Source organism: Syngnathus acus, chromosome 9 (assembly GCF_901709675.1).
Source record: "Syngnathus acus chromosome 9, fSynAcu1.2, whole genome shotgun sequence".
NCBI classification, from domain to species: Eukaryota; Metazoa; Chordata; class Actinopteri; order Syngnathiformes; family Syngnathidae; genus Syngnathus; species Syngnathus acus.
Window position 1 is genome coordinate 4,464,325 of NC_051094.1, and position 19,552 is coordinate 4,483,876.

Genomic DNA, 19,552 nt, shown 5'->3' on the forward strand with positions numbered 1-19,552 from the left:
GCACATAAAATTAACATTCAGTAAAGTTTTTTTAATTATTGTTTATAAAAAAAAGATCACACTATAAAGAGCTGAGAACATGCTGAGCGAACTGAACATAAATAGAGCGGACATAGAAAAAAAAAATCTTAGAAGCTTTTTAAAAGTATTTTCTGTTTTGGTCAGAGACAATGATGTTATTACGTAGAAAAATAAAAACAAAACATTGATCCCTTTCGGTTCATATTGGGTGTGATATTGGACAAGGCCATGGTATGTTTAAAGCCACACAACATTGGCAACATTTACACAAAAATAATGAACCTCAGTGTGTTTTTTTTTTTTTCTCATACATTCAATTAGCATAACAAACAAAGTGACAGAAAAGTAAGAGAAAAAAAAAATCAAGCAAAAGATTATGACAAAGTGGAAGGACTAGATCAAAATAGACTTTTTCGAAACATGGTCAACATGTAACATTTAGCAGCTTTTGGCTCGTTTACATGGGCAAACGAGGAAACTAAAAGGAGGACAAAAGAAAAATGAAGGGTGTGTTGATGGCAAAGTAGAGAACTTTAAAGATAGGAGGACGCTAAATCCACAGGGTATAGAACGTCAATTCGGGTCAAGTGTTATTTTTGTTACTCTATGGCGCTAACCGGCTAACGGCTAACATCAGCTTTACATTTGCCGTTTTCCTGAGAGGAAGATTCAAATCAAATTTAAGTGATTTTTTGTGTTGAGCTGGCTGGAATTGCGCGAAAAAAATAACCGCTCCCTAATTTCACTCAGTTGCGAAAGTTAAAAACATTCAACCAATTTTGTTGAACTCGTCGACCTTGACGGAACGCATCAAAGAGTCTGGTAAAGGACCCTGTCGCAAATTGTCATCCATTTTGGTTTAAAGCAGCCATTTTTGGGGGGGATTGCAGTGATCAGACCTTAACATGCCCCAAACTCGCAACAATTGGTGTGTGCCATATGAAAATGTACACATAATTTCCTCTTGAGGGATGAATAAAGCTGTCAGAAGCTTAGATACCATTTTCACATATCAACACAGTCAGGTGGACATGATCAATGTCACCCGATGAGCAGAGAAGTCCTAAGCGTGCATGCTGCAATTTTTTTTTTTATCCCAAACATTCTTGACAAAATGGGGATAAACCTCCAATAAGCGTTTTTAGGGGGGGGCAAATACAACAGAAACTTGACATTGAATTCCCTTTTAAGTGCTCCACATTAAAATCTAACTATTTTTAGTGTTATTTTTATTGTTTAAAAAAAAAAGATCATCGATGGAAGATGAAAGTAGTAATTGTTTATCATTTTTAACATGTTTATTGGGTGTATATCTTTCCGGTGTTTCCAGCCATTCAACATAAAAATCCACTTTTGAGCAAACCCTGACGACCCAAACAAAACCTCAACTTTGATTCCTTTTGGGCTTTTTAGTAAACGTAATTGTAGTGTGCGGACAAGGCACGCCTGCTCTTATTTGTGCTTAGGGGAGGTAGAAGGCCGCAAAGGCACTTGGATAAAATGCTGCGGCGGGACCGAAGAAAAGGCCGAGACGAACGCGTGGTGATTATGTTATCACTTTGGCTGCGGAAACGATCGACGACATGTACGCAAAAATGTGTAAGACGGACATATACATACACTGGACAGACAAGGCAGTGTTCACATTTGTTGTTTGGTTCACTTTAAACTGCCTTTCCCTTTCACAAAGGACCAAGCCAAGATGGCGTCACGCAACCTTCCGATTAGATCATGTCAACGCAATCGCTGATCCGAGACGAGACGTAACAGCGGATCCAGCATTTGTCCGTCGGTGCCTTTCACGCAGAGCACAGCGAAGGTGGCGTGTTGCCGCAATCCGATCATGACCTCCAAATTACAGGTGTGAAAACGGTTATAGAAGCAGCAAAGGGAGATGAATACATAATAAAACTGAATCTCAAAGCCTTGCCAACACTGGCGGAGGAGTTAACAGCTTACTGGCACACGGCCATTGGGGAGTAAGAGGGGGCGTGATCAGCGACTCAGACGCTGTTAAATTCGCCGGTGCGTTTCATTCGCCGCCAATCCGCATCGATGGTGAAAGGCGCTCTTGAGGTACCCAAAGGGGCGGAAGAAATGAATGATAAACTTCAAACCTCGACGTTGCAGAATTCGATTTCCCTCATCCGTCGTCCTGCCGCTCTTAGGGCTCCGATTTGACTTACAGTTCAAAGGCCTGGTCAACTTCTGGGACAGTGACAATTGCTTTCGACACAAAAGCAAGTCTTGTGTGGTAAACTTCACACTGCTACGCAATTGATACCATGGTGGAAATGACTTCACTGGGAACTCGGCAATTGATTCCTTACAAACGGAGGCAGAGCTGATTGCTGGGCAAGTGATAATCCATTTCGGCAAAAAGTGGCCAGGCAGGTTTGGATCCTGTTTTGGTTGGTACCTTACACACAAAACAGCAAGGTAGGGAAGAAGGCGGCTTGGACTTCCTCTTTGGGGGCAACCAACATTCATCGGGGAAGCAAATGACGCACGTTAAAGTTCCCTCACGCTGGAGTCTGACACGCAATGTGGCGGCGTGCAGCATGTTAGCGGGAAATGACAGAGCTGATGGAGTTGTAGGAGGTGCCCCCGTTGCAGGTGGCGGCGTAACCATCAGGGTAACCGTTGGCGTCGCCGCCCAGCCCCCGCCCGTCGACTCTGAAGACGGGCGAGGCCTTGAGGAGGAAGTCAGCGGCGTCCCTTCGGCCTAGCTCCCGCAGCTTGAGCATGAGGACGCCTACCGTGCTGCCCGGGCGCCCGCTCCACTCTTGCAGCAGGGCGGCGGTCGGGCTGGGCGGGGAAATGGGTGGCGTCTCGCCGGGCGGCGTCCCGTTGCCGCTGTGCTTCGCCACCAGCTCGCTGAGGCCGAGGTTCATGGCGAGAAGGCACCAGTCCTTCCCCAGGGCGTCGGGCGGGTCCAGCATGCGGCACAGCTTGCGGCGAGCTAGTAGGGGGACGTCAGTGATGTGCATGTCCGGGCCCAGAACGCCGCCGTGGTACACCTACGTACGTGAATACAGTTAAATTCATGCTCAATGCCTGATATTCTGTGTGTGGGGGGGGAAAATCACACAAAACGTCTCCAACATGAATGCAACTTGGTACCTCTGCACAGCCAAAGGCAAGAATGGCGCTGAAGCTCTCCCTGTATCCACCCATGGTGTTGGTGAGCGACGTTTCCCTCTGCATCTGCGCCCTCAGGAAGTCTTTGGGCTGGTAGACCATGACGGGAGCGTGTCGCTCGCGGAGCTGCTGGGGGCTGAGGTAGTACTTGGCGGTCAGCAGGCCCGGCAGCGTGGACGCCAGCAGGTTCTCGGCGATGCCGCACACGGCGTCCAGTAGGGCGTAGCACTTGGCCCTTTGAGACTCGTGCCCGCGCACCTGGATCTCCACGCCCTGGCCGTGGTTGACCAGCAGCACCATGGCCTCCGCACCTGACCGGCTCACCTTACGATAAGGAGAAATTCCAGGGCATTAATCCATTGCAATCGTCACCCCCAAAACAACCCTTCTTTTCTTGCGTGCTACTTTGGACTGTAATATTAGTTCTTCGCAGAAGATAAGGAAGGCACTGCACGTTTTGAGTATGCTCATATTATGTGTGGCTCCAGAGATTGACTGTTGAGTAGCAGCCAGTTCCGACATTTTGCATTTTTTTATTAGCCTTAAGGTCAAAAAGGCAAAGTTACTGACAGTATTCTTCAATTGAGACCTTATTTGCAAAAATTCTGCCAAATTGCTCATTCATTGTTATCCTACAGAACTCTTATCTCAAATGTTTACCATCACGACAAAGCAAATAATTCCTGAATCACTACAGTTATGGGCGGTTTGGGATTCGGGCGAGACCTAATCAAAATCCATTATTGGTAAAGATTGACACTTTTGTGGCATTTGAGGTGCAGCCCGCAAGCCGCCCCACACACCTTGGCTCCGTCTGTCCACAGATGAATGTCGGCCTCTCTCTCTTCCTCGTCGTCCTCGTTGTCCTCGGGCTTCTGCTGCCGACTCCATCGGCACAGGTTGACCTGCAGCTTGTGGAACAAACCGCAGGGGAAGGCAGCCAGGTGCTCGGCGGGCACCAGCCGGACGCCCCCGTAGACGGCGGCGGAATCCCCCTCGGCGTAATCCTCGGCCCAGGAGCGCCGCAGACCTCCCGCCTTGATGAGGGCGGGCACGTCCACCATGGCGGGGTCGGCGGCGTCCCGGACGCACACGTCCATGGCGTCCAGGATCTGCAGCAGCTCCTCCACGTCGCTGTCGGGAGCCAGGGCTTGCACTTCCTCCAGCCTGTAGCGCCCCCTGTAGTGGTGGATGGCCTTGGGCGTCTCCACGGACAGCAAGCGGCCCAAAACAGCACTGCACAGCCAGCGTGGCTCCAGCAAGACCACGTCCTGCACCGTTTCACTTTGCATGATGTTGATCTGTGCAATACGGGAAAGACATTCTACTCAATTGAGAGTACCAGGGAGAGCTAAAAAAAAGAAGAGCGGCGGCCAACTGACCTCTCCCATGCTGTGCAGCTGAAGCGCCAGGCCTCGGAGGTGCTGCTGACTGACCAGCGGGTTGATGTTCTCCTGGACGTCACTGACAAACTGCTGCCACGATGTCAGCTGGTTGGGTCCGCTCAGCTTGCGCCAGGCGGGCAACGCCGCCAGCAGACGCTCCGACAGCAGCGTCATGCCGCCGCAGCTCTGCGCGCACGCAAGTCACATGTGTGCATGTCAGAAGAAAGTCTCAAGGCTGCGTCACATTTATTTACTTTCTGCGCGTGTGTGTGTGTGTATGTGTGCGTGTACTCACAGAGATGATGTGCGACCGCAGCTCCTGCAGATGATTCTTGAGAAGCTTGACGTCTTTGGAGTTGGAGGCGCCGGCGTCCATCACAAACAACTTGTCACTGATCTGCAGGTCGTTTCCAAACCTCAAACGCAACAGTGACAAATAATACATTATTAATCATATAGATTACCTGTTTATTTGTTTTATGATGTCATGAAATTTTAAATAAATAAACGAATTAATAAATAAATAAATACATTTGAAAAATAAGTATAAAATAAATAAAAATAAAATAATAATAAAGCAAATTGCTGACCTGCTCCTGACTTCCTTAAGGAGCACTCTTTCTTTATTGTAGCTGAACTCTCCGGAGAAACTTCGGGTAACGTCCGCCAGGTCCGCGTGCGTGCCCACCAGCACCACCACCAGAGGCTGCTGGACCCTGCCGCCGAACACTGCGAGCGGCGAAAGCGTCACTCCACCGAGCGCCCTCCGAAATGGCGGCAGGACTGGAGAGACTCACGGATGTGGGGGTGCGGCGGCGTGAGGGCCTTCAGCATGTTGAGCCAGTAGCTGACGTGGCTCAGCTGGCTCTCGTACGGCTCCTCCAGACTGAAGACCACAACGTGGACCGCCGTGGGGTCGTTGGCCGCAAAGTAGTCGTAGGCGCAGTAGTAGACGGGGTTGCCGGAAAACTCCCATACGCTGAAATCTCCTACTCCTGCAAAAAGGCAATGTGGTACACCAATGAAAATCTGCCATACACAGAAATTACATGAAAAAACAAATGTGAACAGTAAATCCATAAGTGGGCCATACTTGATTTTTAAAATGGCCAGATGGGCCAGATCATTCATCATTGTGGTTACCCTTTTCTTTCATTGACAAGTTTATTTATGATTATACATTGTGTATTATTTAATCATTTACAATAAAAACATTCCTAAGGAGTTAAACGGATACAATAAAAAAGGAATACATACATATCAGTGAACCAATTTTAAGCCAAAACTGTTTCCTGAAACGCAGAGCAACTCACCATGGATGTTGGCGTGCTGGATGTCGACAGCCCTGGTGGCCTGCTCGTCGGCGGTGGCGGCAGTAGCGGTGGAGAGGCCGCCGTGCACAGGCGAGAACACCTCCAGCACGCCTTTGGTCAGGCTGGGCTCGAACATCATGCTGCGACTGCGCACGCTCACGTTCTCGCAGCCCGGATACAAGTTGGAGATGCTCACCGACACTGTAACAGCAGATTTGGTGGGTATGAGTCATGACTGGGACCCACAAAAAAAGGAGAAACAATGCACAAAACGCCAAAGTTTGTCATTTGTCAATGTGTCCATTCTTACATTTAAACAGCAAGTTCCAATCTGTCAAATTCAGCCCGTGAAACCAGTTTGCCTCGACAACATGAGATTCAGCAATCACGTCCACAAAAAAGTCAGCAAAACTTGAAATCAACCGTAATTTACCGGCGGGTTTGGAGTTGACCGGAGAATTGGGGTGTCGTGCCGCGTTGCTCATGCGGGTGGTCCGGCGGCGACGGAAAAAACTTCGCAGGATGCCGCACTTGAGCGACTCCAGCAGCGTGCTCTTGCCTGCCCCCTGGTGGCCGAAAAGCTTGAGCTTGATGCGTGCCTGTGCCGTCTGCGTGGGCCGCAACTGCTGGATGAAGGCTATTTTGTGGTTGTCCTGCAGCGAGATGCAAAACATTCAACAACATGCTTGCTATTAACAATAAACATATCGGAGCCATAACTGACAAGAGACCTCTGACTCAGAGTGGAAAATGCCGACTTTTGCCGAACGCGGGGGTTTGCCACGAATTTGGCGCTAACTCTGAGGGTGGAACGCAACTGGGTCGAATTTGTCCCGCTATTCCATTTTATAAAAGGCCCTTGGGCTTGCATTTAAATATTCAGTTCAAGTGCTGCCATGTTTTCCTTGCAAATGTAGTGGGTGAGTCATGTGACTAAAGGTGGTCCATGAATGAGTGCCGCTGTGGGCAGCTGAGAGCCCTCGGCACTCCCACCAGAGTACTCCCGCTGCCGTAAGGCTTTCAATGAAACGATAAATGTCAATCACTCTCAAGCCCTTTTCTCTCTTTTCACCTTTTTAAGCTTTCCCAACAAGGCCACTATATTGTCATGTTGCTCAGCTGAAGCCAAATCCTCAGCAGTCTTTCCATCCTAAAAAACAAAACAAAATCATACATGCATCGAAGCATAAAAGACATAATATCATCTTTTGTTTTGTGCAATGGTGCCTTGAGTTAATTTACGTTGGTGACGGCCTCCGTGTTGGCTCCAGACAGGCAGAGGTGACGTACCACTTCCAGACCACAGTTGCTGGCAGCCAAGTGGAGAGGGGTCCGGCCATACTAGTCGGTCAAAAAACGAGACTGTAAGACGTCATTCATTTGCGTGGAACCAATTAACCGCCATTTATAGATTGATGCGGCACAAAAAATGCCTTGAAAAAAAAAAAAACCACAATCTTGGAATTTTGCGTCGCCACCAATATTTAAAAAAAAAAAAAAAAAAAAAAGAGTGGAATATAGAGAGTGCATGTGGCAAATTTTTTATTTGTATGATATTACGGTTGTATTTGATATTATGAGCAGCTAACAGTAGTACGAGACGTGTACTTGATTAAAAAAAAAGCTGTTACAATGACTAAAAGGAAGCACTCACTCATCTTGAAATAGAGGAGTTATTTTAGTTCTTTGGACGTTAAGACGGGAAACCGCAATTGCAGTCGCGAAAGCGGCGTCCGATTCAAATGCATCATATGGGATAAATGGCAACACTGAAGTCTGGCTACAAATGAACAGGTATTTCCGAGTATCGTTAGTGTATGTGGAGCCTTTCAAGTCTAGTCTGGAGATGAGTGCAAAATTGCTAACATTAGCCGCCAGCTAATTTCATGGTCCCTTTAACCAAAATGGTTACCTTGTTAGGGATGTCAAGGACGGCTCGGGCGCTGCAGAGCGCCACGACGACGGGCAGGTTTCCGTCCTTGCAGGCGATGTGCAGCGGTGTGTTTCCATGGCGATCCTGGCGGTCCAGCTGACAGCCACGCGCCAGCAGGCAGCGGACCACCTCAAGCTGGCATCGCCGCACGGCCAAGTGGAGGGCCGTGTGGCCGTCCTGGAGGAAGATCATGTGTGAAGTTTTGACGAATTATTCACCATGGCCTTTGACGTTCATCTACCATTTCTTCTACGCCATTATTTTCTTCAAAAGTAAAACTCGGAAAGACTTTACCAACTGAGAAAACCATGCCATCATTTCAGGAACAATGCTGAACAGTACCAGAGCTTTATTCAGACATTAAAAGTAGAAACATTTGAGGAAAAAAAGTCCAACCTTATCGACAGTCTCCAGGTCGGCATCGTGCTCCGCCAGGCACTCCACGATGTCCACGAAGCCACGGGCGGACGCTGTGAGCAGGGCGCTCTCGCCCTCGCGGTTCTTGGCGTCCACGTGGCAGCCGGCCCGGCAGAGCGCCCGCGCCACGGCCGAGTAGCCGTGCCAGGCGGCGCAGTGCAGAGCCGTCTCTTGCTCCTGGACGAGGGGAGACGGGCGTTCAAAATTATTTCAACCTTTTTTTTTGGAGCGGGGTGTCGGAATGAGTGAGCTCACCCTGTCGTGGAGGTCCGGGTTGGCCCGGATGCTGCACAGGTAGCTGACCACGTCCACGTTGCCGTAGCGGGCCGCCACGTGGAGAGCTGTTTCTCCAGACTGCGACACAAGACGCAAATGAGCGTTTAGTTACAATCGTGACCCTTTTTTGAGGTACCGGAGTAAAGTCATCATAAAAGAGCAAAGTTGAGGTAATATGAGGGAATTTTATGCACTATTAATTTGTGACCTTATCTTGTACATCCAGAGGACATTTGTTGGCATGGAGGAATTTGAGAGTGTCCACGTGGCCGTGTCTCGCTGCATAATAGATGGCGTTGGCGCCACTCTAAAGGAACAACACGCACACAAAAATTGTTGGTTAAATAGCAAATGGGATTAAATATAAATGTACTAAAACATTGTAGAGTACTAAACAAAGAAATGAAAAAAATAACATTTTAGACATTTTCTCTTCAACATCAAACCAATATTAAAAAACTATAAATGTATTGAAAAAAATTGTAGAAAGATAAATGTTAAATAAAAAAATCTAAGGTTTCTAGAGTAAAAAAATCAAAATCACAGAAATAATTTTTATTAAGAAATTAATGATAGAAAAATTTATTAAGGCCGATTTGCTAAATACAATTAATAGAAAGAATTAAAATACAAATAGATAAAATTATTATCCAGTGAATATCCAATTAACAATCAAGTAAATATACACAAACCCCTAAAATATATATGCTGCAAATATCCAGATAATAAATGCTAGTGAGTTACCTTGTCGTGGGCTTGAATGAGGGCTCCTTTCCTCACGAGCAGCTGGATGATGTCGACGTTGCCGCAGCCGGCGGCGATGAGCAGCGGCGGCGTGCCGTGCTTGTTGGGCTGGTTGACGTCGTAGCTGTTCAACGAGCCCAGCAGATGGCGCAAGCCCGGAACGTTGTCGTCGTTGATGGCGTGGACGATGGCCTTCATCACAAACGAGTCTTCCTCATCCTGGGAAAACGCACAGCACGCAATCCTGAACAAACCACGGTACTCCAGCTGTACTTAAGCGCGAGGCTCCGGTTCATTAAGACTCATTGAGCTGCCGTGTTGTGCGTGCGAGCACGTGCGTTACCAATGTGTCGTCACTGCGCGCCACGCTCATGTTGCTTCGGGATAGGAAGGAGCGTGACAGGCGGTTGCACAGGGAGATGAGGCGTACAGATTGCTGCAAAAACACAAAGCAGAGAGCAGGATTTACTCAACGGCCGACAAGGTAGACGTAGTGTAGGTTTGGAACGACATTCACCAACATCCACGGTAAAGTTTCAACTCAATTAAAAAAGCCGTGCTGGAAGAAGTGAATGATGCGGCTCCTCGTAATGTTAACGTGGGCGGGGCATTTTTGTATTTGAGAGGAAAAAAAAAAAATTCCAATCCAAGATAAAATAAAATGCTGCATTTTGAATTACAAAAACTCCAAATCCATTGGAAAAATAATATAATGATGAATACTTTTTTTTTTTATAAATATAGATACTTTTATGAGGACAAAGATCAAAAGTCTGATGTGAGCAAATCATATTTGGAGAGGAAATCATCATTCTACAAGAGCCCGATTGAACCTCCTCGGTGGGGCCTGCTGTGTTGGTTAGCAACAGAGATGAAATGAGGACGTGACGTCCAGACTTACTTTCCATTTTCTTCTCGCGGCAAACTTTTTGAACTTTTCCATGTTGACTGCAGACTCTTTTCTGCTGAGCGCTTGTTGTGTGTCTTTGGGCTGGTTGGGAGGAAAAAAAAAACGTGTTGATTGCTCCCTTCAGGTTTGACTACATTGATTGGACGGATGTATGTATGTATGAATGGATGGATGGGTGGATGGATGGATGGATGGATGGATGGATGGATGGATGGATGTTAAGTGTGGTGGAGTGAATGCAACCTTGATCCAGGAGTGCTGAAGGCTGTCCTGAATGCTCATCCTCTTTCTGGCAAGACAACACACAATCATTATGATTCTAATCTCGTGACTTACATTACATTTTCAAATCAAATCAACATTTTACTTTTGTCACGAAATATAGGACTCTTAGGTATGAATACTCTTTTGACATAACTTTTGCAAGTTTAAAAAGAATCTCTCATTTGATTTGAAATCATATTTTCTTGTAGAAATGCCATAATTAGTGTTGTAAAAATATGACTCATAAATCTATTTTGTATTTGATAGTAATGAAATACAAATACATAAAAATGCTAATTTATAATGCAATTCAAATTTGAATGCCACATACTTTATTTTATTTAATCCCGATAATTTAAAAAAATGTCATTGTAATAGGAGAATGTATTTGTCTGATTGAATGCGGGTCTCGAGTACGTACTTGGGGTCTTTGACGAGGAGTCTGGCGATGAAGTCTTTGGCCAGGACGCTGGTGCCGCCAAAGAAGTCGTCGTCAAAAGTGTAATCCACGGCCGACACGTTGGCCAGCGTCTCCTGCTTGTTGTCGCCCAGGAAAGGCGAAGCGCCGCTCAGTCTGATCACACCGGGGCCAAAACAGACTCGGCATTTTAATCTTACGTCATTACTTCCTCAAAGTATGCTAACTCACTATTCAAGACTGGTTAAATGAGCTAATAAAACCAGCATTTTGTCACTTTAAGTCTTTAAATGACGGTCATTTGCACACAAACGGTGCAGCAACACGTTTAGACAGAAAAGCTGACAACACACACAGGCAGAATTACAAACAAATATTACTGCCGCTTACTGAGCCGCTTAGTTGTGGAGTTTTTGTTTTGTATGTATGTTTCCAGGTGGACATCAGCAGCAAAATGCTCATGATGCACAAACGTTTTCATTTGATTGGGGTGGGGGTCATTTTATGACGTGAAAATGTCAAAACCCTTTCCAATTGGGAATGAAGCCAAAAGCCAGAAAGTGAGACTAAAGTGTGCCTGAAGCCTCTCCAGCTGGTCAATAGCAGCCGCTGACTGCTCGCGAGACAGCTGCAGCTGACATGGAGGCCCGGCTACAAGACAAAACCATGCTGTCGTGACGCCAACAACATTTTTTACAATCATAACAATCCAACGTTCCCCGGCGGTATCGCAGTTCACTAAACACGGTCATCCTATATTGAGGATTTTTTTGTTGTTGTTGTTAGCAGCACATATCTCCTTGCCTCACAAATCTGTGCTTTATAGCCATCATATTTCAAAGTCATCATTGTGCACCACTTTACTTACAGAATGTACGTGATCACACCAACACTCCTGCAGAGACAAAGAGAAAAGGCTTTACTTATGTCAGCAGAGTTGGCTGAACTGCGGATGTGTTTTCGTACGTACCACATGTCCGCCTCCAAACCCAGCGGTTCATAGTTCACCACCTCAGGAGCTGAAAAGGATCAAATACCAACATTTAAAATAAAAGCAACAAGATTCACGTGGTCTCGCGCCGGACGGATACCGACCGACAAACTCGGGCGTTCCGAAAATGTTTTTGAAGTCGTTTCCAAAATCGATCTTGTGCGCCAGGCCAAAGTCAATAAGCTTGATGCGCGGGTGAGGCATCGAGCGGCTCAGCAGCATGATGTTCTCCGGCTGAAAAGGCAAGACAATCATTTGAAAGAATTAACTTGTACTATTAGCATCCAGAAAAAAATGGTGCTTGGGGTGTGGCTTGATTACCTTGAGGTCAAAGTGAGCGATGCGTTTGGAGTGCAGGTAGGAAACTCCATCCAAGATCTGCTTGAGGAACTGCGTGGCTTCCTCTTCGCTCAGCGACTCTTTCTCCGCCAGGAAGTCAAAGAGTTCTCCGCCGGCCACGCTAAACAGACAATTAAAAAGCCATCAATCTCTATTTTAATGGAGCCCAGCGTAGCTAATCTCATCACAAAGCTGCACTAGAGTGCAGTCAAAGTAGAATTGAAGGAGCTCTGCCACCGACGCCGGCCGAGCCGATCGAACGCATCAATACGAAAACGGTAAACAGGCTCAACGTTGGTGCGTGTTTGTGGTTGGGATTGTTTAAGGCAAAAGAAAAAAATCTCTTCCACCCCCATAAAGACCAACACAAATATTTATAACTTGGTTTTTCATTGGAAAAATAGCACTCTACAATATTTTGCTTTATAAAAACTGAACACAGAATTAAGAAATGCTGATTAAGCAGCAGGATACGTTAAGAGACGGAAGTGAGCCGCCGTCGTCATTGTTGAGGCACGTTGTCCGACCGGTGCTGCCGGAAAGTGCGGGCCTTGAGTCACCTTGTTGTGGGTTTCATTTGCTTTTGTTTTGGGGATAACATTTCATTTCAATATTGTTTGCTCCTCACACATGAGCTAACCACGTCATGTGAGCCAATAACAGGAAAAAAAAAAAAGACTATGTGAAGACAATTAAAATCGAGGAGAATAAAAAAAATTAAAAAAAATTAAAAAAATCTGACAATTGACAATAAATATTAATCAGATATTTTTTTTCCTCCGAATCAATTTAAAAAAAAAAAATCAGCAACTTACAGCTCCAGAATGAGGATGACGTCGGCCTTGTTCTCGAAGACCTCGTGCAGCGTGATGATGTTGGGGTGTTGGATTTCCTTCAGAATGTTGACCTCGCGCTCGATGTCCTCCCGCGTCACGCCGCGCCGGCTGGACTTGCTGCGCCGCTTCTTGATGAACTTGGCGGCGAACTCGGCGCCCGTGCTCCGCTGACGACACCGTCGGACCACCGCGAACTGGCCGCTGCCGGGAGAGGTAACACAAGTTTAACGATTTAACGCTGTGTGTCTTAATGTGAATTACACTGCCACGACGGCACGCCACCTGTGTGCTGTGTTCGGTGAGGCACAATCTGCGAGGAGAGTAAACATGGTGAACATTTGCCATCGCTGAAAGCAAAGTGACTCATGAGAAGATGGAGGCTAATAAGAACGTAGTGTTCTGTCGACTGAGGTGGGCATGGTGTACTGCCCTGAGGGGTTTAAAAATAATGACTAAATAGTCAAACTGGGGATGCTCCAGGTTAACGATGCGTGTTGTTGCTAGTCACGATGCTTGTCGCCGCTAATGAACTGAGGCAATCGCCGCAGGTCGAGACTGGCAACGATGTCGTTTTCTAGACAAACGCGATGATAGACGTGTGTAATAACAACTGAGAAACGGTGACAGCGTGTGGTTTTATCATTGACTTGGCATATGAGGGACAAAGTGTGTGAGACGAATTATTCTAAATATGGCAACGCATTCCGCAGTGATGACAAAATGGCGGCTCGGGAATCTGCTACTACAGTAATTTAATCCCGGTGCATTGATGTCATACCAACGTAATGTGACTCCATGTTGGGGCATTGATATTTGAGACCATATTGATATTTAATACAGGTGTATCGATGTGTGATATGTGATAATAAGGCATCAATCGTTGATACTGCTGGATGGATGTTTCATACTGGAGTACGCACAGAGAGATGGACTCTTGGTTAGGATGTAATAATATTCATGACATGAGCTGTAAGGTATAGCTGGATAATACTGGGATTAAGGTCAAAGATTAACCGGGTAAATACCCTGATGGCTTTTAATTGAGGAGAACGCGGATGGTGTGGCTCGTGCGCCCTGTGGGATTATTTGTGTTTAATCAGGCCCGTTAATGTTACGGTTGTTTATTTATGTCAAGCGAGTTATTTTCAAAAGGCGAACATGTGGTGGGGGTCAAAGGTGGTTGGCGAGTGTGCTACTGTTTTGGTTAGCAACAAGGCCTGGTAGGGTTTACTCTCCGGGTAAATCCGACCAGCAGTTGGGACTAACTGGGGTGCATCCGACCCACCCTATAAATGGACAATTATCTGTTAGCGTATTTCAAAGTACTGGCGGTATCATCGAGCACTTAAGGTTCACTGCGAAACCGAGACGATGAGATCAACAACCAGCAGCCTGCAGTGTTAAGTCATGCAACACACCCAACCCAAGTCGGCCAGCACCCTGTTCTGTTCCCAGCATCCCCCCTTCCACCGCCCCCTCCCTCCCTCCCCCATAGTCTCGTCTGCGCTCTCCTCTGGCAAAAGCGTGAAGGCCTGTCGACGCTTTTAGTCACAACAAAGGCAGCGAGGACATTTGATCTGGCTTCCTGCTATCTGGCCTCGTGATAAACAGCCTCCCCGCCTCTGTTTGTTCTCCGTCTGCATGGAAGGGCTCTTCCCTCGTTAGTTCTACACGAACCCCTCCCCCCCCTGTCTATTGCAAGAGTTGTGCGAGTGTAGAGGGATTCCCCCTACTCGAAAACAAACTTTGTGTAGTGTAGCGACTAATGGGCAAAATTCCTCACAAACGAACACAAAACGTGACACTACAGTGTCATCACATTTCCAAAACTAAATACCTCGACCTGTCGAGCAAAAAAATTCGAGGAAAAGATGAGGACTGCACTTGAGCACTGCCTCTAGCTAGACGATATGTAAAAATATACATGTACCAAAAAAAAAATAAGCTGACTGACCAACTGAAAACAAAGGGTGTTTTTTTAAAATTCAATCTTTGCGATTTGAAATGTTTATTTGATTTATTATACTGCAAAGCCAATTTGAATCGGATTAATTATTCAGCCCTAGTTGACGATACTCAAGATAAATAGATGGCAGAAAACATAAGAGAGAATGACCCGTCATTGCGTAACTTGGCCTCATGAAAGTCTGCTAGCTTAATGCTAACACAGAATGCAAAACACCATAGAAGGCTAATGGAATGAGCATGGGTAATAAGCCTCAATGTTTCCACTCTCGTCAGCCGACATTCTGCTGAGCAGCCACGTGAGATGAGGACCTCAGTGAACATGAACCTTTTCAACCGGTTTCTGAAATGTCTTCATCGTGTCACGCGCGACATTAACGCCAATACCGCAGCTGTGTCAATAGAAGATAACGCACGCGTTGTTTGCAGTAGTCATTTAAAATATTTCGTTATTTTTAACTTACTTTTGCAGTGGAACTTTTTCAAAATGATTTTCAAACACAATACCATCTAGAATTTTATACCAAGAAATTGACTTGAATTGATGACTTCTCTCATGAAATCGTTTCATTATTCTCCATAAAATGAACTTTATTGACTTCAGCCATTTCCCACAAAACTATGACTTTTTGCTAACGCAGAGTTGAAGATGAGGTTGGCGGAGATGAAGCTAACGTTGTGCGCAATTAGCAGCTAGCGAGCGGCGTGGGAGGTCGGCTCCCTGTGTTCCCGTCCCACTCGGCTGCGCGTGAGGGCCACAAAACAGTTACGCAACCGCCGCCGCGCCATTGTGTACTGGCGGAAAGGGTAACCATGGCAACGGGAGTGAGAAGTGAGAAGAGGAACCGCCGGCTGCTCGGAGGAAGGAAGAGGCTGATGGATTATCAACGCAGTGTAAATAAAAAAACGGACATCTGTCAGGATGTCGAGAGGAGTTTCTCACCCTAACTACTGCTGAGGAGGACTTGCTCAATGTTTTTTTTTTCTTTTTTGCCTTAAGTACTGATATTGGCACCCTCCATGAGAACCTTAAAACAAAGCCCCAAATAAACATATTTCCCAAATTTCATGTTGCTAAACAGGCAACTGGCTTCGGTGGCCGGATTTTAGCCGGATACGCCCATGTGGCCAAGTTCAAAGGTGAAACGAAGTACATCTGTCATAAATAATTATAGTGCACCTTGAATCCCAAACCTCCAAACTTATTGGGAATGATCATAATTGGCCGCATCACCACTTTTCAATAGCATGAAGAGATCCTCAACACCCTCCTAAAAGCAGCGCGAGTCATGGCGCACTGTCGCGTTTTTTATTTATTTATTATTATCGTGAGCCAGATGCCGCTTTGTTTTCACGACCTTCCAGCTATCTGCGTTAGTCGATGCCGAGTCCATCGCGGCACGATTGGCATCCTGGACGACTGAGCGGAATGCCTTCAGACACATCAGGGACACATGACACCAGCAAACGTTACGGCGAGGTCACAGAGTAGACTCAAACTGTCACAACGATTCAACTCTCCACAACGCGGACACACCGGCGTCCGCCATTTTGTGCTTGGTGGAGGTTGCTCTCATAGCAAATACTGTCAAATCACCACCGAGAAAAAAAAAGATTCGGTCGGAGTATAAAGTGCCCAACTTTACAGAGGACCCTATTTTTTAAGACAGTTCATGCATTGGGTTGATATTATCGCTATGACAACAAGATTATTCTGATTAAACAGCGGAATGTGCAAGATTGACATATGAAGAGGAGGAAGACGAGGAGGTGATGGTGGTAATGGTGGGAAGTGAGGAAGTCAGAGGAGGAGGGGCTGAGTGGGGGGGGGGGTCCAGCTGCTCCATTCATCCATCTCTCATCTTATAAAAGTGACGTGTGCCCTCATGATCTCATGACAAAGTCAGGTGGCTCACACGTACAACGTTGTTACAGCATCTCAACTTCTCGTTGCTGACCATCGCATTCAAAACAACAACCAAACATTTTTGCAGTGCGCTCCACTGCTTCTCGACACGATGAATCGACAATCCATTACGGAAAGAATTCTTAATGATCAATTAGTGAACCATCGCGCACATCTCTTAGTGAGGACTACAAGGTCATACAAGGTGGAGAACTGCAAAACACTTTCCGCACTTGAATGACTGTCTGAATTGACCATCAAGGGATGTACACACACACACACACACACACACACACACACACACACACACACACACACACACACACACACACACACACACACACACACACACACACACACACACACACACACACACACACACACACACACACACACACACACACACACACACACACACACACACACACACACACACACACACACACACACACACACACACACACACACACACACACACACACACACACACACACACACACACACACACACACACACACACACACACACACACACACACACACACACACACACTGAGTGACACCCGTTACCCACTAGCACAGTTGGCAGGGATCCAGCCACAATCCAGAACAAGATGAGTCCAGTATAAAATCCCTCGTTTCCGTGAGAAAAAGTAAAAACAGCGCACACGGTAAAAAACAAAAAAAAAATATATCAAGAATCAACATTAACGCAAGCTGGTTTCATTTATTTATTTTTTTTTTAATTATCCAAACTAAAGAATTTGCTCTTTTCTTGCGGTCTAATCCATTTAATGTCCTAAAATATCACCACTTGCTTTACTAATAGGTCGGCTTTTATTGCGAATAAAAAAAAAAGTGCTTGGATGGTGCACTTTGTAGTCATAAATATTATCTTATATGTCTTACCATCACACATAGTATTTAGGAGTAGCTGGAGAGTTTTCCTTTTTTTAACAATCTCAAAAGATTAAGGATATAATAATATGATGGGACTTATGTGGTCATTTTTCAAGAATAAAATTGCAGCTCTTTAAGGATCAAGTTGTCTATTTGGCCAGTTGATGGCTGCTCCTCGGGTTGGGTAGCAGTACACAATAGTCTGGGGGGGAGGATGAGTGGCAGACTCAATCCCCCCACCCAACCAGTCATGCCAGCCCGTGTACAAGGGGGTTGAATGTAGGTCAGTGGGTGCATTGCGTGGCATTAGCCATCTATCACCTCTGCCTCTCATTCACATCATATCCTTGTTATCCAGTTTAAGATTCATAAACGAGTACACACATTTTTTTTATACTAGTACACAACTAAAATAAACTACTAGTAACATTACTCGGCACAGTGGTAGGTAGGATTATAAAAATAATAATAATGTCACGCACGAGGAGCTTCTCGGATGCTACAAGGAGCATCAAAATGCTGACCAATAGTTTTGCCTTACGAGGAAGATGTCGTTTTCCTGCCAAAGTCATTTCACAAGGTTGCAGAAATGTCATGCAGTTGTGAAAATAATAGAAGGATACAGTCACACTGCTAGTGCAACATAGCGGTACTAGTTTTCATATATATATATATATATATATATATATATATTTTTTTTTTTTAATTTAATTGTGCTACTACAATATTTTTCTTATCATGACACTATATAGTAGCATTATTCTTCTTATAAAGCACCTTATTGGCGTTTTTTGGGACGATGAAACAGATTGTTAGCATTTCAATTCAATTCAATTCAATTCAATGGGGAAAGTCAAGGCATCACGGTATATACATTTTCCCCCCAATTTACATACATTTTGCAAGGGTCATGGTAGGGGGGGGAATAGGTGCAAAGACAATTTTGAAGTGAAATTGCACGACTCACCTGCCCAGCTCGTCTCCAATCTCATAAAAGTCCTCGACATTCTCCTGCTTGAAACCAGTCATGTTGTGCCCGCACTTGGACAAGTGCTGGGTGTTTCCTGGAGGGGAGGAGAGGGTGAGGGAGAGGGGGGGGGCTCGTCACAGGGGCACGCCGTTCAGGGCACGCTCGAAGCCGGCTACTCTCCTCCTCATGTTCGGGCCTGGAGTGGAGAACCCGGTGGAAGAATGCAAATCAGATAAAACGGACCTGTCAAGAATGTCACGACTCCTAAAAATGAAAAAAAAAAAAAAGGGTTTGTCACACACCAAAGGTTATCTTTTGGGATTGTGGAGGGGAGGGTCCGTGCGTGGTGATAAAGCGTCCGAAAAAGACACCACATGAGCGGCTACTGGCGTACACCCCGCTCTTCAGCTTGCGGTAGCTATGGGAGACCCGAGCCGCGGTGTTTCACACCTACCCCCCCCCCCCCCTTCTTTCTTGCAGCCACTAGCTAAAAGGCACCATCGTGAAATAACGTTCAAAACACATACTCGGGTAACCTCCATTCTCCTCTCAAATTTAACCAAATGACCGAGCGTCGCTCTCTGTTGGCCGAACTCGAAGCTATAAGGTGCACTTCGATAAAGAAGACAGGAGTGGTTGGAGTGGGAGGGGCGGAATGTCTTACCCCAGAAGGCGAGTCCAGGCGACGGTTTGTTGGTCTTCCACCTGGAGTGTGTACAGCCGCCCCGTAGTCGGCTCACGGAGGAGGAGGACGACAAAACGTCGCCGTGGGAGGAAATCGACGTTCACAACGCAAAAGGCAGGCGGCCACCGGTGCTGCATTC

General features: G+C 46.1%; 1 protein-coding gene across 4 annotated transcripts; it reads right to left on the bottom strand.

The window, feature by feature from the left end:
* Positions 1–859: 859 nt before the first annotated feature.
* dapk1 (death-associated protein kinase 1) lies at positions 860–19,548 on the bottom strand. Of its 4 annotated transcripts, XR_005098761.1 has the most exons (28): positions 19,393–19,548; positions 18,726–18,992; positions 12,968–13,189; positions 12,135–12,273; positions 11,918–12,047; positions 11,793–11,841; positions 11,691–11,717; positions 10,826–10,978; positions 10,384–10,429; positions 10,132–10,221; positions 9,574–9,666; positions 9,231–9,449; positions 8,695–8,793; positions 8,466–8,564; positions 8,190–8,387; positions 7,773–7,970; positions 7,103–7,201; positions 6,933–7,010; positions 6,294–6,513; positions 5,861–6,061; positions 5,345–5,542; positions 5,138–5,276; positions 4,843–4,963; positions 4,545–4,733; positions 3,966–4,463; positions 3,145–3,486; positions 2,256–3,041; positions 860–2,182 (listed from the first exon to the last, which is right to left on the bottom strand). XR_005098761.1 is itself a non-coding variant. In XM_037258940.1 (27 exons), exons 2-27 carry the CDS (start codon positions 18,785–18,787, stop codon positions 2,586–2,588), a joined length of 4,365 nt encoding a protein of 1,454 aa, XP_037114835.1. In that variant the 5' UTR covers positions 18,788–18,924; positions 19,393–19,548; the 3' UTR covers positions 860–2,585. The 4 variants fall into 4 exon arrangements, 3 of the variants coding, with proteins under 3 accessions (XP_037114835.1, XP_037114834.1, XP_037114837.1); XM_037258940.1 differs by having other exon boundaries at positions 860–3,041; positions 18,726–18,924; XM_037258939.1 differs by having other exon boundaries at positions 860–3,041.
* Between the last annotated feature and the right edge of the window lie 4 nt (positions 19,549–19,552).